This window comes from Tamandua tetradactyla, chromosome 5 (assembly GCF_023851605.1).
Source record: "Tamandua tetradactyla isolate mTamTet1 chromosome 5, mTamTet1.pri, whole genome shotgun sequence".
In the NCBI taxonomy this organism is placed as follows: domain Eukaryota; kingdom Metazoa; phylum Chordata; class Mammalia; order Pilosa; family Myrmecophagidae; genus Tamandua; species Tamandua tetradactyla.
The window spans coordinates 64758129-64784628 of NC_135331.1; the positions used below are offsets into that span (position 1 = coordinate 64758129).

At 35.8% G+C, this 26500-nt stretch overlaps 1 protein-coding gene across 4 annotated transcripts in view; it reads right to left on the reverse strand.

Moving 5' to 3' along the window:
• PDCD10 (programmed cell death 10) overlaps positions 1-26500 on the reverse strand; it is a 52440-nt gene that overhangs the window by 15012 nt on the left and 10928 nt on the right. For 2 of the 4 annotated variants that reach the window (XM_077160963.1, XM_077160962.1), the window contains 3 exons: positions 23811-23927; positions 20414-20621; positions 307-360 (listed from right to left, as the gene is read on the reverse strand). In XM_077160963.1, the coding sequence (XP_077017078.1) occupies positions 307-360; positions 20414-20509 (150 nt within the window). In that variant the 5' untranslated portion in view covers positions 20510-20621; positions 23811-23927. The remainder of the gene's footprint in view (positions 1-306; positions 361-20413; positions 20622-23810; positions 23928-26500) is intronic. The other 2 variants (XM_077160961.1, XM_077160960.1) reach the window with 1 other exon arrangement.

A 26500-nucleotide genomic window follows, 5' to 3' on the forward strand; every position in this document is an offset into this window, starting at 1 on the left:
AAAGAGCAAACACTAAGGAAGTCAGTCTCAAAAGCATGAAATAATGAAAAAAATGAATGCTAACTAAACAGTATTTGTTTCAGTTACTTTTTGGAAGTGTTTTAAGCTTTACAGCATACAGCTAAGACAGGAATAGAGTGCCTAAAAAGCTTTTTCACTTCAAAGAAATAAACTGGCAATTTTTACAGGGTAAAATTTTTTTTTTAAATACTCAATTCAAACTAGACATATTTTAAGTACTTACATGGTAGAAATTTATATATAACATACATTTTAATCACCATAATAAATTATCTGCCTTCTCACCTTAATGAAAGCCGCTCTCAGTGTCTGAGCTGCAGACAGATTTACTCGTTCTAGCTGCAATAAAAATTTAAAATCATTATCAATATCAATTTTCTTGAAAAAAGCACATTTCTCATATGCTACATATGAGATATTCATACAAAGATATTCATGGAATTAACAAAAAAACTGTTAATGATTCTAAATCACCATAGTTCTTCAAATAGACAAGTTATCTAAAATTTTCATTAGAGGCCAAGAAAAATTAAGTTACTGTATAGCAATTCTTTATTTCTTTTTTGTAAAAAATAAAAGATGTGCTTTACTTTATTAACTAGGTTTATTCAAGATAAAGAATGGATACAGAATGCAAAGTAATAATATCCTAAGCCCTTTTAAAAAGAATAAACATATTTACTTGAATTATTAGAAACAGGGAGGGTTCAAGCTTCAATTTCAATGCTCTGTAGCCACAGCTATAGTTTAGTCATACATGGCAAATGTATATAATGTATCCAGGAAGGCTAACAAAATGAAAACATTATTTAGATTCCTTCCCTTTCTATTTACCACCATACTCCTTTTTAATTGCTTTTCAGTTCTTCAGTCAGGGATTAAACTGAGATTAGTCTATTTTATTAATTAGCAAATACATCTCATACTCAAAATTGAATAGTAAGGATCTCTGAATTTCAGACTTTTATCTGTCTCTTTTTTTATACCAGCATTAATAATTAGTTACCTAAAATAATAAATCAAAAGTTTAATCTAAGTGCTTTTAATTTCTATAGTAAATACGTGAGACATAATAAAAGTATACATGTACTTATTATATACTTTATATGATTCATTTTCCAGCAGACCAAAGGCATACAATTTCATAAAAATAGCCGCATTTGTAGCAGACATAACTGCCAGGCTTAAAATAACACTAGCATAAGTTAGATACATATATATCTTAAAATTCAACTGTCTATGTTTTTTATTTGGAACAATATTAAATTTTGGAAAACAGTGTAACTTTATAGAGCTCTATGCTAATAAAATACTTCTACAAAAATCTTATGAACATATATAATATTAAGCAATAAATACTCCTTTTGATCCCTTAAGACAAAAGTGTAAGTTTTGCTTTACAAACAACATGAATATATATATATATATATATCTAGGGAATCTGGATCTCAACACTTTAATCAATTTATTTTCTAAATAAGACCATTAGAAATGTCAAGAATCTAATCTCCTATGAGTTAATTTACCTTAAGCATAAGGCAAAGGCCAAAAAATCTATGAAGATAAAATAATTATCTCAAAACAACAACAACAAAAATAACAATGGTCCATTTAATTTAGTATTTAATTTGGCTTCTACAAATCCTGTAAAATCTAACATTGCCTTAGTAGGAAAAGGGAAGGCACAGGAATCTAGGTAGGCAAATACAGCAAGTAAAACTATATAAGGAATTTATGAAATTAATCAAGGTATGCTTTAAAAAATAAAAGTGTTTTCTGCTTCCACTTAATTCATTTAATTGTAAAGAATACCATTAAAAAACACAATACAGCTAGCTGGTCTGATCTCAAGTTCTTGTGTCAACGGAGGAAGGGAAACACACAGGATGAATGTTTCCACCTTGATATGAACCCATTTCCTTTCTTTGGGTTTATACCACACTCGGACTTCTTTCAAGTCAGAGATCTGAGTCAGAGGAGTGCCATCAAACTTCATCAGCATTATTAACTCATTCTGTACTGCGCTGCATGGAGATTTTCAAAATAGGCCAAGGCAAGTAAAAGTGGTCCAGAAATCAGTGAGGAAATGATATATCATCCAAGACAGACATCAATACCTCAAGTTTAAGTTTACATATGTGTACCTTAAAGAAGAAAGGGAAAGCCATAGGAAGGCAAGACAACATACTAAATAAAATCTCTGAGCTATATAAAGCACCTCCTCTGAACTCCGCTTAGTGTCACTTTGGATTACATTATATATCCACACATCCTGCAATAAGCCCAAAACATTTGCTTACTCATATGCTATGCACACCTCCAGGTCAGTGCCAGGTATATAAACACATAAATATTGCTGCATGTGTGAGAATTCATTTCCTTTTACAGCTGAATAACACTCCATCAAAATAATAATACCCACATTTTGCTTATCCATTCATGGGGTGATGGGCACTTCGGCTGCTTTAATCTTATGACTATTGTGAATAATACCACTATGAACATCACTCTGCAAACATCTGTTTCCATCATTGCTTTCAATTCTTTTGGGTATATGCCTGTAAGTGAGTGGGATTGCTGGGTCATATGGTCATTCTAAACTTAATTTTCTAAGGAACTGCTAAACTGTCTTCCACAATGGTAGCACCATTTTACATTCTTATCAGCAAGGGAGGAGTGTTCCTATTTTTCCACCAACTTCTTCAACAGTTTTAACTTTTCACTTTTTTTTAATAGTAGCATTCTAGTGAGTGTGAAATGATATCTCATCGTGGTTTTGATTTGCATTTCTCCAATTGTTAATAATATTGAGTACCTTTTCATGTGTCTCTTGGCCACTTGTAAAGTTTCTTTGAAGAACTGTCTATTCAAGTATTTTGTGCATTTTCTAAATTGGGTTATTTGTCCTCTTTTTTGAGTTGAAGGATTTCTTTACATATTCCTGTTACAAAACACTTATCAGATACATGGCTTCCAAATGTTTTCTCCCATTGTGTGGGATGTGATTTTACTTTCGTGATAGTCCTTTGAGGTGCAAAACTTTTAAACTTTGATGCAATCCCATTTATCTGTATTTTCTTTGGTCGCTTGTGCACTGGGTGAAAAGTCAAACTATGTCCTGAAGATGCTGTTAATTGCGCTTTGAAAATAAAGTGCCTTTCATTACTGTATCAGGTTCTAATAATATCCTTGTAATAGCTAATACTTACTAAGCGTCTATGATGGAGCAAGCATTTACTATATACAGTACACCTCTATTATTCCAGATATAGTTATTTGCAGTCCTCACAATAAATCCCTAACTATCATGCCTTTTTACAGAGGAAGACGCTTACTTTACATATATTACCGAAAATTTCACAGCTGGTAAGGTAAGTACATGATCTCTCTGGAATCAAAACCTGTACACTTGCCACTAACGCTGCTTTCCTGTCCTCAAAATTCCCAGAGGCTATCCTATCACTGAATTTCTTCAACTACTTGAGAACCAACAAAATCTTGTGTTTCTACCATGCAGAAGAACATCAATTTGAGAGATACAAAGAAATAGAACACAGTCCTATTGCACAATTCTCAGTCATATTACACGAATCTACTTTTAAGCAGCTATTTGGCTACTGGTGGCATCACTGTCAGCTGACACAGAAAGGAAACTACACAAAGATGGGATGTGTGCTGGTAGTTGAAGAGTGTGGCCTCTTAAAATTATCTTACTTTGAAGTTCTCCTACATATACATTTCCTAAGGCTTGGTAACAATGGGAACTGTGCTGGTTTGAAACTACTATGCACCCCAGAAAAGCCATGTTCTCTTTTTTTTTTATAAACATTTTTTATTGTGAAATATAGATACAAACAAATTTTAAAGTACATTGTAACATGTAGGTAAAGAATAGATTTCAGAGTTTGGTATGGGTTACAGTTCTACAACTTTAGGTTTTTCCTTCTTGCTGCTCCAAGACACTAGAGCCTAAAAGAAATACCAATATAATGATTCAGCAGTCACACTCATTTGCTAAATCCTATCTTCTCTGTACCAACTCATCCTCCTTTGACCTTTGTCCCAATCTTTAGAGGAATCTAGACTATACCCATTCTTTTTCATGTTGGAAAGGGCTGTCAATAATATGGGATAGGGGGACAGAACTAGTTGATATTCTTGGAGAGGTTGGCCTCCCTGGGTTTCAGAACTTATCTGGCCTAGGAACTGATTTGGTTGTTGTAGGTTTCTGGAAAGTAATCTTAGTACATGAAACTTTTGTAGAATCTCAAGATAGAGCCTATCTTAGTTTGTAAAAGCTGATGAAATGTAATACATTAAAAACAGAATGGCCTTTAAAAGGGAGAATTTATTAAATTGCAAGTTTACAGTTTTAAGACAATGAAAATGTCCAAATTAAGGCAAGGTTATAAAAATGCCTAAACTAAGATATCCAGGAAAAGACACCTTGGCTTAAGAAGGCCGATAGCATATGGGATTTCTTTCTCACCTGGAAAGACACATACCAGGTCTGGCAGCTTTCTCTCCAAGCTTCCTGAATGTCTTTCTGGGGACGTTTTCTTCCTGCATCTTCAAAGGTCTTTGACTATATGGGTTCTGTGGGCTCTAAAGCTTTTTCCAAAATGGTTCCCTCTTAAAGGGCTCCAGTTAGCAACCCCACCTTGAATGGGTGGAGACACATCTCCATGAAAACCATCTACTCAAAAGTTACCACCTCCAACTGGGTGGGTCACATCTCCATGGAAACAATAAAAAAGATCCCAGCCAACAGCACTGAATGAGGATTAAAGGACATGGCTTTTCTGAGGTACACAACAAATTCAAACCAGCAGTGAGCCCCAGATGCTCTTTGGGTTAATAGGAATGGTTCTGGTTGGGGTTTGGCAAACCATGATAATGAGCAATATCCAGCTGAAGCTTGCATAAGAGTAACCTCCCAACTCTATGTGAACTCTCTTAGCCACTGATAGTTAACATTTCTTTTCCTCTTTTTAGTCAGGAAGATGTGGTTGATCCCACAGTGCCAGGGTGGGGGTGGATGGTAAGCCATGCTCTTTTAATACAATTATGTAGGGCAGACAATTGTTCCTTTCACTGGAACCTCTACGTAGAGAATGAAGGGCAGAAAGCAGAGAGAGCTCAGAGCCACACAGACAGCAGAGAGATGGAATCAAGTAACAGATGTCTGGAGATACAGAAAAAGCTGAGAGAGCCATCTGAACCCAGAAGCCAGGAAAGAAGGGAAGTAGGCATCGCCATGTGTACCACAGAGAAATCCCAGATGCGATCAGTCCTTCTTGAGAGAAGGTATACTCTAGTTGGTGCCTTTTTTGGGACATTTTCCTGGTTGGAGAATTGTAACTTGTAACTTAGAAAATCCTCTTTATAAAAACCAATACAGGGGGTGCACGGGTGATACAATGGTGGAATGCTTGCCTGTCATGCGGGAGACCTGGGTTCGATTCCTAGACAATGCACCCCCCAAAAAAAATAAAAAATAAAAAGGCCAATCAATTCTAGTATATTGCATTCCGGCAGCTTTAACAAACCAAAACAGGAGCATAATGATCTTAAGTTCAGAACAGAGGTTATTTCCAATACTTCTACTAATGACATCCAGCACTTTGTGTGCTTTTAGGATTAGCCTTTGATGAGGGTGTCTTTAATGAACCAAAGCAACAACTTTCTCAGTAGAAACTGATAGCTTTTTTATCATATTCTGGTTCTGAGGGAGGAAGGAAAATACAATCACACCTTGCAATAACGGTTAGCTGGTGGGACAGAGGCACAGCTTGGGTGCCAGCCACATAGGACTCCCATATCACCAACAGAACAGTGAGGGGAAAGGAGAGAATCAGAGTGAGACAAAAGGGTATATAATATCTCATCTCACCGAAAAGAAAAGAGGAAGTGTCTGAGGAAGCACAATGGGAGAGAACTAATTGGCTAGGTGAGCCTAACCTTAGGTCTCATCCTCCCCCCAAGTTCTGCCCATTCTCAGTTCTATGAGTTTCTTTTACAATACATTCTCAAAATCTTTCTTAGAGTACTTCTTATCAATCGCAAACCTGAGAAACTTACACTTATTGCATCACTTTTAAGAAACGTTTAAAAATCGTACACATAATACCAAAATTTCGTAAGAGCTCATTTTAAATTATTCCTTCCAGAAGTATTAATTCATTCCTATATCTGATTTTCTAGGATCAAGCTAGTTTCCAAAACCCATAATTAAACAAAAAATACCATTTCATAATTTGGTTGCTCAAGTATAAAAAAAAATCTTAAGTCTTATGAAAATATTTTTAAGATCAAAATAATCAAATTTAAACAGGTATGAATTGCCAGCAAATTTATTCGTTTCCTCAAAATAGGCGTAAGTTCCATGTGTTTACACCTACCCCTTTCCCCTTGAAATACTGCTGATCCCATTTTTCTAATAGAATAAAATAGAGCCAAGCCACAGGAAAAAAAAACTCTCGGTATATCTCCAGTGATTCAAATAAAGGAGTCAAAAAATAAACATCCTAGCACAGTTGAAGTAGATGGAATCAAGAGGCCACCTATTGGCTTGCACACTGAGACAAAGAATTCAAACACTGTGTATACCACATTCAATAAATTATTCTGAAAGAATCAGTTCCTGGAGCTGCCAAGTGGTCTGGCAAAAAAAAAAAAAAGGTCAGCAGAGCCTCGTAACTAGTATAAAAATATTCCATTAAAACATTGCCTACAGGGTGCATGGGTAGTTCAGTGGTTTGAATGGCTGCCTTCCAGGCAGGAGACCTGGGTTTATTTCCTGGACCATGCACTACCCCCCCCACCCCCCCCAAAAAAACATTGCCCACACAGCAGGCCACAGTAGCTCAGTGGCAGAGTTCTTGCCTGCCATGCTGCAGACCCGGATTTGATTTCCCGTGCCTGCCCATGTATTAAAAAAAGAAAAAAAAGAAAAAAAAATTGCCTATAGGTATACAAAGCTAATGTATGATCACAATTTGACAGAAAATATCTTCAAATAATAATAGCTAATACTGAAACAGCATTTACCACATATCTGGCACTATTCTAAACACTTTACAACATATTAACTCATTTATTTCACAGAGCAATGAGCATTAGATATACCATCATCTATTCCCATTTTATAGATAAGGAAAATAAGACAAGATTTACAGCCTAATCAGTGGCAAAGTGCTAATTCAGACCCAAAATGTTAAATATGATCACCTCTGCATGGTGGGATTGCAGACGATGAGGAAGGGTTAGGTAAGTAGATAAAACTAGGGGAATGTTTCCTGGTTTCATTTACAGGAATACCATGGCGATATTGTGAGTTCAAATCCAGACCATGGTAATAAAGCAAATACCGCAATAAAGGAAGTCACAGGAAGTTTTTGGCTTCCCAGTGCATATAAAAGTTATGTTTATATTATATTGTAGTCTATTAAATGTGGAAGAGTATTAACCCTCCCCCCCCAAATTATACATACTTAACTAAAAAATACTTTATTGCTAATAACTGTTAGCCATCATCTGAACCTTCAGTGAGTCATAATCTTTTTCTGGTGCAGCTTCTTGCCTCGATGTTGATGGGTGTTGGCTGATCAAGGTGATTGGGATGGTTTTTGCAGCAATTTCTTAAAATAGGTCAACAATAAAGTTTGTTGCATTGATTGCCACCTTTTTTCACAAAAGGTTTCTCTGCAGCATGCAATGCCATTTGATAGCATTTTGCCCAAAGCAGAATTTCTTCCAAAACTGGAGTCAACCCTCTCAATCCTGCCCGGCTTTATCATCTAAGCTTATGTAATAATATTCCAAATCCTTTGCTGTTATTCCAACAATTTTCACAGCATTTTCACCAGGAATAGATTCTATCTCAAGAAATCATTTTTTTTTTTTGCTCATCCATAAAAGGGAACTCTTCATCCATTCAACTTTTGTCATGAGATTGCAGAAAATCAGTCACATCTTCAGATCTACTTCTAATTCTAGCCATCTTGCTATTTCCACCATTTAAGCCCTATGATGGTTCGGTTCATGTCAACTTGGCCAGGTAATGGTGCTCAGCTGTCTGGTCAAGCAAGCACTGGCCTGTTAGGGCAAGACTATTTTGTGGACTTAAATTATCAGTAAATTCACTGCATTTACGGCTGATTACATCTATAATTAATTAATGAGAGTGCTTTCAGCAATGAGAGACATTTCATCCAATCAGTTGAAGGCTTTAAAAGGAGAAGTGATGACATCAAGCTTCATCTGGGGAATTTATCAAAATCCTTCATTGGTGTTCCCAGTTTGCACCCTACCCTATGGAATTTGGGCTTGTGTATCTCCACAGTTTCGTAAGCAATTTTGTCAAATCTCATATTTACTGATATCTACTGAAGGTTCAGTTCCTCTAGAGAATTCTGACCATTACAAACCCCTCAAAGTCATCCATGAGGGTAGAAATCAACTTCTTCCAAACTCCTGTTAATATTGATATTTTAACCTCCTCCCATGAATCACAAATGTTCTTAATGGCATCTAGAAGGCTAAATCCTTTCCAGAAGGTTTTCAATTTACTTTGCCCGGAGCCATCAGAGGAATCACTATTTCTGGCAGCTATAGCTTTATGAAATGTATTTCTTAAATAAAACTTCGAAGTCAAAATGAACTCCTTGATCCATGTCATCACCAGGCATGAAAACAACATTCACCTCACTGTACATCTTCATCAGAGCTCTCGGGTGACCAAGTGCATTGTCAATGAAAAGAAATATTTTTAAAAGAATCTTTTTTTCTGATCAGTAAGTCTAAACAGTGGGCTTAATGTATTCATTAAACTGTTATAAACAGATGTGTTGTCATAAAGGTTTTGTTGTTCCATTTATAGAGCACAGGCAGAGTAGACTTAGCATAATTCTTAAGGGCCCTAGGATTTTCAGGATGGTAAATGAGCACTGACTTCAACTTAATGTCACCAGCTACATTTGCCCCTAACTAAAGGGGAAGTCTGTCCTTTGTATCTTTGAAACCAGACATTGGTTTTCCCTCTCTAGCTATGAAAGTCTTGGATGGCGTCTTCTACCAATAGAAGGCTGTTTTATCCATAATGAAAATTTGTTGTCCCAGTGTAGCCATCTTCACCAATCATTCTAGCTAGAGCTTCTGGATAACTTGCTGCTTCACCTTGCACTTTTATTATGTAGATGGCTTCTTTCCTTAAACCTCACGAACCGATCTTTGCTAGCTTCTAACTTTTCCTCTGCAACTTCAGTTCAAACTTTTCTTCTGCAGCTTCTCCATCTCTTCTGGATTAAACTTTGGCTTAAGGGAATGCTGTAGCAGGTAGGATCTATTCAGACCACTAAAACTTTCTCCATAGCAGGAATAAGGCCATTTTGCTTTCTCATTTTTTTGTTCACTGGAGTAACACTTAATTTCCTTTAAGTACCTTTCCTCTGCATTCACAACTTGGCTGTTCAGCACAAGCAGGCTAACTTTTGGCCTATCTCAGATTCTGATATGCCTTCCTCACTAAGTTCAATCATTTCTACCTTCTGAGTAAAAGAGAGACGTGCGATCTTTTTTTTTCACTTTGACACTTAAGAGGCCACTGCAGGGTTATTAACTGAACTTACTTCAATATTGTTGTGTCTTAGGGATAGAGGCATGAGGAGGTCAACACAGGAAATAGGCTATCTATGGAACAGTCAGAACACATACATTCATTCATTAAGTTTGCTCTTACATGGACGTAGTTCACGGTACCCCAAAATAATAACAATAATAACATCAAAGACCACTGATCACAGAGAGAATAATGAAAAAGCTTAAAATATTGCAAAAATTACCAAAACGTGACAGCGACAGGAAGTGAATACATGGTATTGGAAAAATGGTGCCAACAGATTTGCCTGATGCAGGGATGCCAGAAAGCTTCAATTTGTAAAAACGCAGTATCTGTGAAAGCACAATAAAGTGAAGCACACCAAAACAAAGTATGCCTGTACTTACTGGGAAAAATTAAGAGTTGCATACTCTGCCAAAAGTTGGCAGAAAAAGCTGTTTCAGACGTTCTTAATGGAATGATACTAATTACTTATTCAGATGTACTGTTTTTAGGTGATTAAGAAACAAATATATATAAATCTTTGGTCATCTAAAAATGCATATTTGGCTGCAACACTGTTTTTCTTTTCTGTTTCAAAATACAACACATAATTCCTTCAGCAATTATATTTCACCTAAAAATAATTCCTCTAAAAGGACAGAGAAAAGATGACACATGGTTTGCCTTTATTTGCAATGTAGAACTGAACCACACATCTCTCCTCCTCCCTACACAAAATCAGTAGAAATAATACAGTTACATGAGTGCCTGATATAAGACTTAGCAATGATGTTTCTACAAACCCATAATTTCATAATGCAATCAGGAGACCTATTTCACAGTACATTTATAATACATGCAATATATACTTATTCTCTGAACTCTGCAGCAGCTGATTGAACAAGAAGCCTATTCCTTCTCAGCTGTTTTGGAAGAGTTTTATTAGATCTGGTAAGCATCAAGCTCCCAGATGCCATAAATATGTTGTGAGTTTGAGTAACAGTATCAAAATCTCCCCAGGTGTGTGTTCTACCACCTCAAAATCTTTTTAAAAGTTGACTTCTAGACTACCCCGATACTATTATGGATTGAATGCTAAGGTGAAGCTGTGGAAACTCCTCAACCCTTAGAATACCCTGTGGACAAGATCTGGTGAATAACTTAGCTTCAAAGAGTAATCTTCCCCTCCATGTTATCATTTTTCATAAACTCAATCTGACAGCTACTTTTAACTCAAACTCCTAATTTCTCTACTAGCAAACTTATGTTTAAATGATTAAAATAACTTGTTTAAAATGCTACTTTACACACTGGAAAATCAGATAACAATGCTAGTATATTGTTAACCAAATATTTTACACTGAAACACAAATTATTTTACTCTGTTCCTTCAATAAAGCCTTAGATCAAAGAGGACACCAATTAACTGTCATCACGATTCCTAAGTCTTACATTTCTGAGTTTCATTTTAAAATTACACCACAGAAATAATTCAAAAGAAAGCTTAATATATGATATTAAAATATTCAATTCAATATGCAAATTAAACCTTGTCATTTGCTGTACTATTTCTGCCAGCCACTTCATATTCAAACTTAACTTCTAACAATTAGTTCTTGAACCAATTATGACTAATTTGGCAAAGCATTCTAATTCTAAAAATCTAAATTTTTAGATCTCATCTACAGAGAATCACTGCCATTATTTAAGGAAGAGATATATGCTAGTCCATTTATAGCCACTTCTTTTTCTTACAAGTTAATTTTTCTTACACATGAATAAATTAGAAAATGTATGCAGTATTCATCCCAACAGCTCATTTTACCAGAATACTACATGTTATATAACTGTTTTGCAAAGTCAAGATTCAAATATAACTCATTTTCAATGTCAAAAAAATACCTTCAGGCTATTATAACAAAAGCTTTTTTTTCATTCCTTCAGATTTGAAATGTAATTCAAATACTAGCAAACTGAATCCAACAACACATTATAAGAATTATACACTACAACCAAGTAGGTTTTGCCAGGAATGCAAGGATGGTTCAACACAAAAAAATCAATTAATGTAATGAAGCACATTAGCAAATCTAAAGGGAAGGATCACATAATCATCTCAATTGATGCAGAAAAAGTATTTGACAAAACTCAGCATACTTTTCTGATAAAAACACTTCAAAAGGTAGGAATCAAAGGTGACATCCTCAATATGGTGAAGAGCATGTGTGAAAGGCTCACAGCCAGCATCATTCTCAATGGTGGGAGATGGAGGGCTTTCGCATCCGAGATCAGGAGCAAGGCAGGGATGCCATTTGTCACAAGTGCTGTTCAACACTGTATTGGAGGTTCTGGCTAGAGTGATCAGGTAGGAAGGAGAGAAAAGGGCATTCAAATTGGAAATGAAGAAGTAAAACTTTCATTATTTTCAGATGACATGCTACTATACTTGGAAGTTTTGGAGGAATCTACAACAAAGTTACTTAAGCTAATAAATTCAGCAAGATGATGGTATATAAAATGAATGTGCAAAAATCAGTAATGTTTTGATACACAGGCAATGACCTGAGAAGTCAATTAAGGAAAAAATTCCATTCAAAACAGCAACTAAAAGAATCAAGTATCTAGGAATGAACTTGACTAGGGATATAAAGGAGTTGTACACAGAAAACCATAGAACATTGCTACAACAAATCAAAGAAGATCTAAACAGGTGAAAAGACATTCTGTGCTCATGGACAGGAAGGTTAAATGTAGTTGTCAATTTTATCTACAGACGAATTACCACTCAAAATGCCAACAATCTACTTTGAACACTTAGAAAAGCTAGTTACCAAATTCATCTAGAAGGGAAAGAAACCCCAAATAGCTAAAAGCATCATAAAAAAAAGAAGAACAAAGTGGGAGGATTAATACTTCCTGATTTTAAAACTTATCATAAAGCCACAGTGGTCAAAACAGTATGGTACTGGCATAAAGACAGAAGTATTGACCAATGGAATCAAAGCACAGAAATAGACCACCAAATCTATGGTCAACTGATCTTCAACAAGGCAGCCAAATCCACTGAACTGGGACAAAATAGTCTTTTCAATAAATGGGCATGGGAGAACTGGGTATCAACAGCCAAAAGAATGAAAGAAGATCTCTACCTTACACACTATACAAAAAGTACCTCGAACTGGATCAAACACCTAAATATAAAAACCAGTACCAGAAGCTCCTAGAAGAAAATGTAGGGAACCATCTTTAAGACCTAGTACTAGGAGGTAGCTTCCTTAACTTATCACCTGAAGTACAAGCAACAAAAGGAAAAATAGATTAATGGGAACTCCTAATCAAATGCTTTTGTGTCTCAAAAGTCTTTGTCAAAAAGGTAAAGTGACAGCCAACTCAAAGAGAGAAAATAGTTGGAAATCCCACATTGGATAAAAGTTTGATATCCTAGGACATTACACCCCACGACAGCAGGATACACCTTTTTCTCAAGTGCTCATGGATCATTCTCAAAGACAGACCATATGCTGGGTCACAAAGCAAGTCTCAACAAATTTAAAAAGACTGAAATCATACACAACACTTTCTCAGATCATAAAGGAATGAAGTTGGAAATCAATAATCGGCAGAGTGCCAGAAAATTCACAAATACGTGGAGGCTCAACAACACACTCTAAAAACAAACAGTGGGTCAAGGAAGAAATTACAAGAGAAATTAGTAAATATCTTGAGGCGAATGAAAATGAAAACACAACATATCAAAACCTATGGGACGCAGCAAAGGCAGTGCTAAGAGGGAAATTTATTGCCCTAAATGCCTATATCAGAAAAGAAGAAAGGGCAAAAATTCGGAAATTAACTGTCCACTTGGAAGAACTGGAGAAAGAACAGCAAACTAACCCCAAAGCAAGCAAAAGGAAAGAAATGACAAAGATTAGAGCAGAAATTAATGAAATTGAGAACATGAAAACAATAGAGAAAATCAATAAGACCAGAAGTTGGTTCTATGAGAAAATCAACAAGATTGATGGGCCCTTAGCAAGACTGACAAAAAGAAGGAGAGAGAGGACGCAAACAAATAAAATCAGAAATGGAAGAGGAGACATAACCACTGACCTCACAGAAATAAAGAAGGTAATAACAGGATACTATGAACAATTTATGTTAATAATTACAACAATGTAAAGGCATGAACAACCAACTTTGACTCAAGAAGAAATAGGTGACCTCAACAAACCAATCACAAGTAAAGAAATTGAATCAGTCATTCAAAAGCTTCCCAAAAAGAAAAGTCCAGGACCAGACGGCTTCACATGTGAATTCTACCAAACATTCCAGAAAGAATTAGTACCAACTCTGCTCAAACTCTTCAAAAAAATTGAAGTGGAGGGAAAGCTACCTAATTCATTCTATGAAGCCAACATCACCCTCATACCAAAACCAGGCAAAGATATTACAAAAAAAGAAAACTACAGACCAATCTCTTTAATGAATATAGAAGCAAAAATCCTCAACAAAATTCTAGCAAATCGAATCCAGCAACACATTAAAAGAATTATACATCATGACCAAGTAGGATTCATCCCAGGTATGCAAGGATGGTTCAACATAAGAAAATCAATTAATATAATACACCATATCAACAAATCAAAGCAGCAAAATCACATGATCATCTCAATTGATGCACAGAAGGCATTTGACAAGATTCAACACCCTTTCCTGTTGAAAACACTTCAAAGGATAGGAATACAAGGGACCCTCCTTAAAATGATAGAGGGAATATATGAAAAACCCACAGCTAATATCATCCTCAATGGGGAAAAATTGAAAACTTTCCCCCTAAGATCAGGAACAAGACAAGGATGTCCATTACCACCAATGTTATTCAACATCGTGTTGGAGGTTCTAGCCAGAGCAATTAGACAAGAAAAAGAAATACAAGGCATCAAAATTGGAAAGGAAGAAGCAAAACTATCACTGTTTGCAGATGATATAATACTATACGTTGAAAACCCTGAAAAATCCACAGCAAAACTACTAGAGCTAATAAACGAGTACAGCAAAGTAGCAGGCTACAAGATCAACATTCAAAAACGTGTAGTGTTTCTATACACTAGCAATGAACAAGCTGAGGGGGAAATCAAGAAACGAATCCCATTTACAACTGCAACTAAAAGAATAAAGTACTTAGGAATAAATTTAACTAAAGAGACAAAAGACCTATACAAAGAAAACTACAAAAAACTGTTAAAAGAAATCACAGAAGACCTAAATAGATGGAAGGGCATACCGTGTTCATGGACTGGAAGACTAAATATAGTTAAGATGTCAATTCTACCTAAATTGATTTCAGATTCAATGCAATACCAATCAAAATCCTAACAACTTATTTCTCAGAAATAGAAAAACCAATAAGCAAATTTATCTGGAAGGGCAGGGTGCCCCGAATTGCTAAAAGTACCTTGAGGAAAAAAAAAGAAGCTGAAGGTCTCACGCTGCCTGACTTTAAGGCATATTATGAAGCCACAGTGGTCAAAACAGCATGGTACTGACATAAAGATAGATATATTAACCAATGGAATCGAATAGAGTGCTCAGATATAGACCCTCTCATCTATGGACATTTGATCTTTGACAAGGCAGTCAAGCCAACTCACCTGGGACAGAACAGTCTCTTCAATAAATGGTGCCTAGAGAACTGGATATCCATATGCAAAAGAATGAAAGAGGACCCGTATCTCACACCCTATACAAAAGTTAACTCAAAATGGATCAAAGATCTAAACATTAGGTTTAAGACCATAAAACAGTTAGAGGAAAATGTAGGGAGATATCTTATGAATCTTACAATTGGAGGCGGTTTTATGGACCTTAAACCTAAAGCAAGAGCACTGAAGAAAGAAATAAATAAATGGGAGCTCCTCAAAATTAAACACTTTTGTGCATCAAAGAACTTCATCAAGAAAGTAGAAAGACAGCCTACACAATGGGAGACAATATTTGGAAACGACATATCAGATAAAGGTCTAGTATCCAGAATTTATAAAGAGATTGTTCAACTCAACAACAAAAAGACAGCCGACCCAATTACAAAATGGGAAAAAGACTTAAACAGACACCTACCAGAAGAAGAAATACGGATGGCCAAGAGGCACATGAAGAGATGCTCAATGTCCCTGGCCATTAGAGAAATGCAAATCAAAACCACAATGAGATATCATCTCACACCCACCAGAATGGCCATTATCAACAAAACAGAAAATGACAAGTGCTGGAGAGGATGTGGAGAAAGAGGCACACTTATCCACTGTTGGTGGGAATGTCAAATGGTGCAACCACTGTGGAAGGCAGTTTGGCAGTTCCTCAAAAAGCTGAATATAAAATTGCCATACGACCCAGCAATAACATTGCTAGGTATCTACTCAAAGGACTTAAGGGCAAAGACACAAACGGACATTTGCACACCAATGTTTATAGCAGCATTATTTACAATCGCAAAGAGATGGAAACAGCCAAAATGTCCATCAACAGAAGACTGGCTAAACAAACTGTGGTATATACATACGATGGAATATTATGCAGCTTTAAGACAGAATAAACTTATGAAGCATGTAATAACATGGATGGACCTAGAGAACATTATGCTGAGTGAGACTAGCCAAAAACTAAAGGACAAATACTGTATGATCCCACTGATGTGAACCGACATTAGAGAATAAACTTGGAATATGTCATTGGTAACAGAGACCATCAGGAGATAGAAATAGGGTAAGATAATAGGTAATTGGAGCTGAAGGGATACAGACTGTGCAACAAGACTGGATACAAAAACTCAGAAATGGATAGCACAATACTACCTAATTGTAATGTAATTATGTTAAAACACTGAATGAAGCTGCATCTGAGGTATAGTTTTTTTTTATTATTTTTATTTTTTTCTCTCTATTATCGTTTTATTTCTTTTTCTGTTGTCTTTCTATTTCTTGTTCTAAATCGATGCAAATGTACTAAGAAATGATGAATATGCATCTACATGATGATATTAAGAATTACTGATTGTATATGTAGAATGGAATGATTCCTAAATGTTGTGTTAGGTAATTTTTTTAATTAATAAAAAACGAAAAAAAAATGTTTGATATCCTGTATACACAGAGAAATTATGTAACTCAACAACAAAAGAACAATCCAGTTATAAAATGGGCTAAACATATGATTAGACATCTTTCTTAAGAACAAATACAAAAGGCTTAAAAAGCACATAAAGAGATGCTCATTTTCATTAGCTATAAGGCAAATGCAGATCAAGACTAGAATGAGACAGGGCCGCACACCTGTAAGAATGGCTGCTATTAAACAAACAGGAAACTACAAATGTTGGAAAGGATGTGGAGAAACTGGAACACTTAAGCACTGCTGGTGGGAATGTATGATACAGCCATTATGAAAGACAGTTTGGCAGTTTCTCAGAAAACTAAATATCAAGTTGTCCTATGACCCAGTAATACCACTACTTGGTATGTACCCAGAAGAACTGAAAGCAGTGACACAGACATCTGCACACTGATGTTCATAGCAGCATTATTCACAATTGCCCAAAGATGGAAACAATCCAAGTGCCATTAACAGACGAGTGGATTAACAAAATGTGGTATATAAATACGATGGAATATTATGGAGCAGTAAGACTAAATGACATCCTGAAGCATATTTCAAGATGGATGAGCCTTGAGGATATAATGCTGAGTGAAATAAGCCAGACACAAAAGGACAGATACTGTATGATTCCACTTTTATGACCATGGTAAAGGTAAAATAAGAGCGTTATAATACAGAATATAGGGAATCCAGAGATACTTAGATGCTAGTGATGGGTGAATGGTTCCTTAATCAGGTGGAACTTGAATGTAAAGAACATATAGAAGTGAAGGTGGTTCACTAGTGGGTCTATAAGTAATATTACCATATTGAAGGTGATATGACTGACAGGGGTTGTATAGACCTATGTATCCCACCGATTACCACTACAAATATAATTAAGTTCTTGCATAAATTACTGCAAAGGTATGAATTCTGTACAAAGAGTGTATAAGTTCAGGATATAGGAGGAAAATGCTATTCCATGCTATGGACCATGTTTAACAGGAAAACATAAACAGTACCACAGCAACACAAGGGGTAAATAATGGAGTGAGGGACAAAAGTTAAGGGGAGGCTTAGATTTTCTATTAGTGAGGGTGTGTTTACTGGATATTTTTGTCTTGGGGACAATGAAACTATCTAAATTGAGAGTGCTGATAGATTGTCGACTTCAGACATTAATACATGATGCCCAATGAATGGAGGTGGCTGAAGGACGCACTGACTGAGAAGCAGATTGGTGAATGATGGTACATACATATAACTGAATACTGTGCTGCTACAAAAAGGAATGAAGTTGCGAGGCATGCAGCATTGTGAATGAACCTGTGGGACATTTGGTGAGACAAAATAAGTCAGGAACAAAACAGCAAATATTGTATGGTCTCATCTAGAAAATACTTATAAGAAAACAGAGGCCTAGATTATAAGCTCTTATAAGCAGTCACATTTAGTCAAGAGTGGTAATCGTTATTTCTGGATTTTTAGAGGGTGTTTTATATATGTATAACTTGGTATTTAGAGATAAGAATGAAGCTGATCAGGTCAGAATTAAGGTAATTCAGAATACAGGGGAAAGGAAGACACTGTCTATATTTGAGAACTTCATTTACTTTGTGAGACCAAAGTAGGAAAGATTTATTTTGTCCAGAACCTAAATTTTTTTGTAGCACATAATCTAACTCAACCTGTCTGGATAGATTATTTAAACAATCCAAACACAGAGAACCCAGAATAAGAATGAGGTCCTTTAACCCTGTATAGCTCAATGCAATGCCTGGATAAATCCCAGAGTATATTCAGCAGATAATAAAAAAAATATTTGCAAAGTCCCTTGAGGGATGGGAGAAAAAATATGGAACTATTAAACTTTACCACTGGGAAACCCCTGATACTGTGTCAAATACTAGGGACACTCAACTCAATAGGCCAAGCTCTTGATCTTAAGGCTTGCTCTTTTGTGAACCTTGTGTATGTAGCAGAGAAGCTCAGCCTACCTATAGGTATGCCTAAGAGTTACTTCTGGAGGACCTTTTTTGTTCCTCAGATGTGGCTTCCCTCTCTCTAAGCCCAACTCTGCAAGTAAAATCATTGTCCTTCCCTTCACGGAGGACATGACATCCAGGGGTGAAAGTCTTCCTGGCAGTGTGGGAGATAACTCCTAAGGATGAGCCTGGCCCTGGCACCATGGTTATCGACAACGCCTTCCTGACCAAAACGGGAAAAAGAAGTGCAACAAATAAGGTATCAGTGGCTGAGAGAGTTCAAACAGGGTCAAGAGGCTACTCTGGAGGTCACTCTTAGGCATGCTTCAGTTAGACTTTGCAACCTATCACAACTTGCCAAACTCCAATTAAAACAATTCCTGAAAATTCTAAAGAACAACCTAGATAACACTCTAGGAGTTCTTTAGGATTTTTTTTGTATAAATTCTACAAAGGTTTCATGCACTAGGGTAACTTTCCAGAAATCTACAACCTCCAGATGGGTCCCTGAACCAGATAGTTCTGAAATGCAGAGCGGCCAGCCTCACAAGAACATCAACTAGTTCCATCCCCCTATCCCATATTACTGAAAGCCCCTTCCATCATGAAAAAGTTAGAATGGACATAGCCTAAATACCCCTATAGAGTGAGAGAAAGATGAAAGGTGATGGTGGAGTTAGAGGGAGGGTAGAGTTTAACAAATGAATATGATTGCTGAATTATTCTTCTGATATTTCTTTAGTCCCCAATATCTTAGAGCAGCTATAAGTAAAAACCTAAAACTGTGGAATTATAAGTCATACAAAACTCTGATATCTGTTCTACAACTCACTGTTGTAATGTGCTTTGAAATTTATTGCCTTTTTGTATATGTTATTTTTCATAAAAAAGATAATGAAAGTCAATTCTGATGATAAATGCACAGCTGTATATTTGTGAACCACTGACTACACTTGGGATGATTATATGGTACATGAACACATAATATATATCAATAAAAAAAGGGGGGGGGGGAGATGTTGATTAAATCATCCCTAAAGGACTTCCTGATCTTGAATTCTATTCATTTCTTAGCTTATGAAAGTTAATTTAAAAGAAAAACTAAAGATATATTGATATTAAATCCAAGAAAATTCTTTAAATGAAAAAGCAATTGCATCTTTTCTCCAGATACAAAACAGTATCTTCCAAGTATAAGTGAAGAACGTTCTGTCGTTACTGACAAAAACTTTTTAGTATCTTTTTGTCTGTGATTCTTGCTACCTAGAAAGCACTTATCTACAAGTCTTATCATACTTTTACTTACTTATCTCTTTCAGACCTTAGTACTTAGGTCTCTTCTTCACTGAGGCCTGTCCTGAACCCTATTATAGGTTCTACCTGAAACTTTCTTTTTTTTAACACCCTACTTGTATTTATTTATTTTAATTCACAGCACTTATCACAATTTTCCATTTACATAGTGACTTGTGGTTTGTTTGTCTGGTATCTATCTCTCCCACTACAGTGTAACATGGGGAAGGAAATAGCGTATCTATTTTATTCACTATTTTACGCCCTGCCCAGAGTTCATTCATAGAAATATGAGTTATAAGAATAAACAAATAAATGAATAAATAAATCAGGCACTAAGAATTGCACAGATCATACCAGGAGCTATTTACTGGCTTACCTCATTAAACACAGGATACATGACTGCATAGAGGGGCATAGAAACCATGGAAGTGGTCTCAGCTTCATTCTTCATCTCTTCCATTGTCATCCTCATTCAAAAGCCAACTAAAGGAGAAAAAGCAGTACTAAAATGCAGAGGAATCTTCATTCAATGCAGTATTTCTTCTCCTTTTTGTGATAAAACAGGGCACCGAACATACATTGACCTGGTAAAAGCAGGAGGAAGAAAGATTTACTATATTAAGTAGAATCAATAACACTGATAATTTTCCTCCACAAATTATAAGAATCCTATAAGCTGATCTGTTAATATATTTCATTGGTGAAAGCAATGTTGGCCAGAGACATCTCTCTTTTCCTCCTCAGACTCAAGGATTGCCTGTTCCTACAGTTGACCTCCTTAGTTTGATACTATCTCACAAGCAGTAACTCATGAGCTCACTCTTTTAAACTCAGAGATCTCTATACCATGAAATATATTCTCATACACAATCAAGGAAAATATCAATAAGGTGATTAATTACAGCATTTATTTGCAATATAAAATGATAACCATGCAGGTAGTGCATAGGTGGCTCAGTGGCAGAATTCTTGCCTGCCATGCTGGAGACCCAGGTTCAATTCCTGGAGGCTGCGCATGCCAAAAAAAAAAAAAAAAGAAAAATATAATCATGAAATGTACAATCATGAAATCCTGTGTAGAGAACCAAGTTCAAGAATTAAGAGGTAAGAAAGAATAAAGAATTGAGGTGTATCTCATTTTTGTGAAAACTGATTTGCAACTTATTCATTGCCTTTGTCACATGAAAATAACAACAAAAAAGACCAAGCATACAAGATTTAAGTCAAAACTATCAGAGGAGCGGGAAGGCTTAAAATTGAGGGAAATTCTACTACTCTCGTCAATTGCAGAAAATATATCCACTATCTTATTATATCAGTGGTACTTTTTGGTATGCATCAGAACAGTCTGAGAATCTCTGTCCTAATCTGACACAAAAACTGAGAAAGAAGAAGAGAGACACTGGTAGTTGGTGTTTAAAATATCAAGAACTCAACAATATAAAAGAGAAATTTTGTCCTGAGGAATTGAGGAAATGCATTCCGTTTTAAAAGACAGCAACTACATTTACTTTCTTGGCTAAGCTCAAAACATGAACCTAAATCATTAAGTCCAAGAGTAATAGTAGTGACACATCTGTATTATAGTAAACTAAAAGCCTTCAATTTGGAATAATTCTACCAATTTTAAAGCATTTCAGGATTGCATATCATTTTTCACCTACATTTAATTCTTGCAGTAACTTGTATCATTCTAATTTTACAGATGAAAAGTAGGTTCAGAGATTGGAAGTAACAGGCCTAAATTCACATACCCAGGGGCCAAAGACTTGATCCCAGTACTCTGAATCCAGATCTGATATTTCCAAATTACAAGTCTGAAATGGAAACAAAGATCTCTAACCATCTACGTAAGAAAGCGTCCAAAGTTATTCATTCACTGAACAAAATTTAGCTTTACTATAGGCAAAATAAGCCGGAAATTGAGTAAAACTTAGTCCTAATCAAGAAACTCATCTGGACCAGATTACAGAAGACATGAATGTTGTTGACCTAAGCAGTTTGAAAAATATAATCAAAGGCCTGGAGGAGACACCAGCTGGTAGAGCTCCAAAAAGCTCTAATATCCTATATACAGTCTGAGAATTACTTATTACCCTACTAGATCTCTACCAGTGAAAGAGAACTCAACACCTACTGAAACAGTTTAGTTCCAATTCTGATAGTTCGAAACATGGAAAGTTTTCCTGTTTCTGAGGTAAAATCTTCTCCCTGATTTAGAGATAAAAAAGGGCCAATTCCTAAATTTTATTCTACAGAAGCAAGAGAAAATTATTACCTCATCCACTCCTTGATTTAGGTAGATTGTTTTGCTCATAGCAGGAAAGATGGGATGGAAGTAGAGAAGGTGAAAGCAAAAAAAAACCCTTGAGAATTAGTATAGCTATGTAAGAGATAAACAGGAACTGAATAATAAACAAGTAGACACAGGTAAAGATTAAGGCTGGCCTGGCTATCACTATTTAATATGTCTTGTGTTAATCTGTTTTTCCATTTGGAAATAAACTGTGAATACTTTTTCATAGTAAATATACTTGGAACAAGAAAGGAATGCTGAAATGCAGTGATGATAGTCAAAATAAAAAGGATGGAATGGATGCATAGTATAGATAATTATAGAAAGCATGAGTATTAATGTAAAGAGCAAGTGAGACAGCAGCACAGGGTCAACAACAGAACTTGGAAAGCTATATCATTTGGTGACAAGAAGAAAAATCATTAAATTTTTAAATAGTTTATTGATTACCTACATAATATTAGGCATTGTACTAAATACAAGGGATACAACAGTGAACAAACCATTCACTGATCTCATGGAGCACATAGCATGGAACACAGAAAATGAACAATTGTGAGTATTTCAAAAATGAGAAGTCAGATGTTTATACTGCTATGGAAAGGCTGGATGAGAGAACAAGAATAACGTAGCATCACAGAAATGAAGAGTTTCAAAGAGAAGGTGGTCAAAAGTTGTAAATGCTATTGAACATGGAAGATTAAAAAAAAAACCAATGACAAAACAGTAAAAAAAAAAAAAAGAAAAAATCCAACAACAAAAAAAAGAAAACAAAACATCATGTTTGATTTCTTGATAAGGCCAAGAGCCACTTTCAAAGTACAATGTCATTTGTTTACTGGGGATGGGAACTCTGCAGGGACTAACAGTGAGTTGGAATGAGAGGAGTCAAAGTTTCAAGAATCTCAGCAAAAAGTTGAAGTACTAAATACTAAAGGGAAATACAAAAGGGAAAGAGTAGGCTCAATGGAATACTTGTTTGAACACATGTGCATGTACAAAAGCAGACAGATGAAGGAGCCAGGAAAGTGATGAGTCTCTTTCATCATTTCTGCTGACTTTTCTACCTATCTGCCCCAATAAACTTGCTCAAATACTTAATTTTTACCTTTGTAAACACTGGCATTGAATTTTTAAAATCATAGTAGTAAGTAATATTGCACCACGTCAGGAAATTATCATTTACATTATCTAGGATTCAAATTAACAAAAATAAATATATTCCACACCCTTAACACTAACTTTAGTACAATCAGCTATCGTTTTTTCATCAGAAAGAATATTTTACCAACATTATGGGATAAATAAATAGATGGCAGGCCTATTATACATAACCCCCCCTTAATAATGTTCATATGAAAAAATGCTCTAATTTACAACTGATATTTTTAAAATACACATTCACAAAGTGGGGCTGTTCATGGTTCCATTAATTTGAGATTAAAAATCAACAATTCCAATAAAGCTTTTTACATACTGAATTATTCTATTTTACTTCAACTTTAAGTTAAAATATGCTTCTGTCATTCCTTCCACATGCTTCATTTTAAATGGTTCATTGAGCAGTCTGCAATTACTCCAAGCAACAAAGAGCCTAGGACCAAAAAGAGCAAGGATCAGTTAAGAGATGAATAAAACCAAGCACCTTTGACAAGGTTCTTTCCTCTGTTTGAGTATGGCCAGGCCCTGGTCAGCTGGGCAGCACATTAAGAAAGTTTCAACCTTCTACTGGCTACTAGATTCTGGAGTGAGTGCTGATCATGCATGCATAGGCAAATGAAGATCACTGACTCCAAATCCCAAATCTGGAATGGCCTTAATTAACAAGTCACTTAATCTATCCTCCCTTCCTCCACTGTAGAAACCTAAGTCCAAAAAGGGTATACATGACCACAATTTCTGACTAACAATAAAATAATAAAAATTCAATGTAGATGAGGTAGCAATATAGCAAGAGCTGTTTTATATCTCTCATTTCAAATGTGTGCTTTGAGGGAGCATTGTACAGTTCAAAGTAAGTTTTTTGTCTGATCTGTTCACATCCACGGAATACAAAGATAACAACCAGAACCACAGATGCTAATAACTTAGGTGACATACTTTTAAACCAAATTTTCTTCAAAAGCAACCCTTTGTGATATGGGGATATTAATACAGAGTATGAACAATCTTTTCATTTATACTTTTCATTTCCTTGAATAATCAAAATAGTACTGCTAATTTCTAAGATGAATCAGCTTTAATAGCCCCCTGGGTTTAAGACTATTATTTGCTTAAAGTGGGGAGGCAACAAAAACAGTTTCTTGGCTATAGTACTGCCCCACTCTTAGGGGTTTCTGCCCTACCCAGCCAACTTGAGTATGTTCATTAAAAGAGCTATGCTTCAGTGTATTGCAGAGCTCAGAATCAGTATTTCCTGAAATAGCCTTACTTTACTCCATCTGGAACATGAGATAAACTCTAGAGCCAAAACTACTTACTCCCAAATAAAAGAAGAGGACAAACAGAATTTCTTGGTACTGATGACTACAGTTACTTGGTAGAAAAAGAAAACTAGTTGGTAAAGTAAATTCTAGATTTAAAATGTTTCTAACCAGGTATATTTGTCTCATTTTTCTCTACAGTCAAATCAGTTCTCAGCCCTCTCACCTAGTTCTAAATTTTTATAATCCCTTTAATTTCCTTCCCTAAAAGGGGAAAATGTTTCCTTCTTCAATTCTTTTTATTAGCTCTTCAACCTGTCTTATGAACATTTAGCCAAAAGAAGTTCATTTCTCCTAGTAGTAATCAGAATCCATGTTCCCATTTATAAGAATATTTTTTCCCAAACAGACATTAGAATCACTCACTAGTTACACGGTACTTAAGAAGCGTTCGTTGAATGAACAAATTAATGAGCTAAGAGATAGGCAAAAGCTGAATCAGTCTTGGTAATATTTTTCAAATATCAAACCTAGCGAACCAAAAACAAGCACAGAAACCTAATTAATTCTACTAACAAAGTCTGGACCCAGTCATGCTTAACAGTTTTTACGCCTTCTTTTAGCTACTCTTAGCTCTTTCTTTCTACTGCAGCAAACTAAGAGAATATAAGTAGCAGCTGACCACAACTGAAATCAGAATTTCACCAGAACTCTGTATGAAAGCAAACTGGAACAGTCATAAAAATTCTAATGCATTATTTTTATTAAAACTGCTGAGATGTCTTTTAGGTCATGGGAACACAAACATGCATAAATTAATATTTAAAACAAGATTCTCAAAGTGCAAGAATTTCCAACCTAAATTTTAAATCTTACTTTATACATAACCAAGACCCTAAGAGTTTGACATAAAGGACCACTTTCTCTATGAGAAAATGTGGAAGAGTGCTGCAGTTCCCAAATGCTAGAAGACCTAATTCACAATTACTCAAGTCTGTTCAATCAGAATTTCCAAAGAGGGGTCCAGGAATCTGTACTTCTAGGAGACAACCCAGATAATTCCCATGAGCAGAACAGTCTAGGAATCACTGTATGAAAAGAACAATGGCTACAGTCAGAAAACTAGCTAGAAAGACTAGTTTTAAGAATATGGATAAAATTAAGTTAGACAAACACTTGAGACACAGGTTTTTAGGCTTCTTTTTTTTTTTTTTTTGGCTTTTAAAAAGAGGGATTTATTAAGCTGCAAGTTTACAGTTCTAAGGTCGTGAAAATGTCCAAACTAAAGCAAGCCTATAAAAATGTTCAATCTAAGGCATCCAGGGAAAGATGCCTCGGTTCAAGAAGGCCGATGACGTTCAAGGTTTCTCTTACAGCTGGAAAGGCACATGGTGAGATCTGCTAGCTTCTCCAAGGCTCTGTCTGCTCTGCTGGCTCTGTCGGTTCTGGTGGCTCTAAAGCTTTTTCAAAAATGGTTCCCTCTTAAAGGGCTCCAGTAAGCAACTCCACTTTGAATGGGTAGAGACACATCTCCATGGAAACCACCTAATCAAAAGTTATCACCCACAGTTGGGTGTGTCACAGCCCCATGGAAACAATCAAAAAGCTCCCACCCAGCAATACTGAATGAGGATTTCAGAACCTGGCTTCTCTGGGGTATATGACAGATTCAAACCAGCACATCAACTTAACGTCAGTGGTATACATGATCTGTGCTATATCCCTCTGTCCCTCCACCTTTATG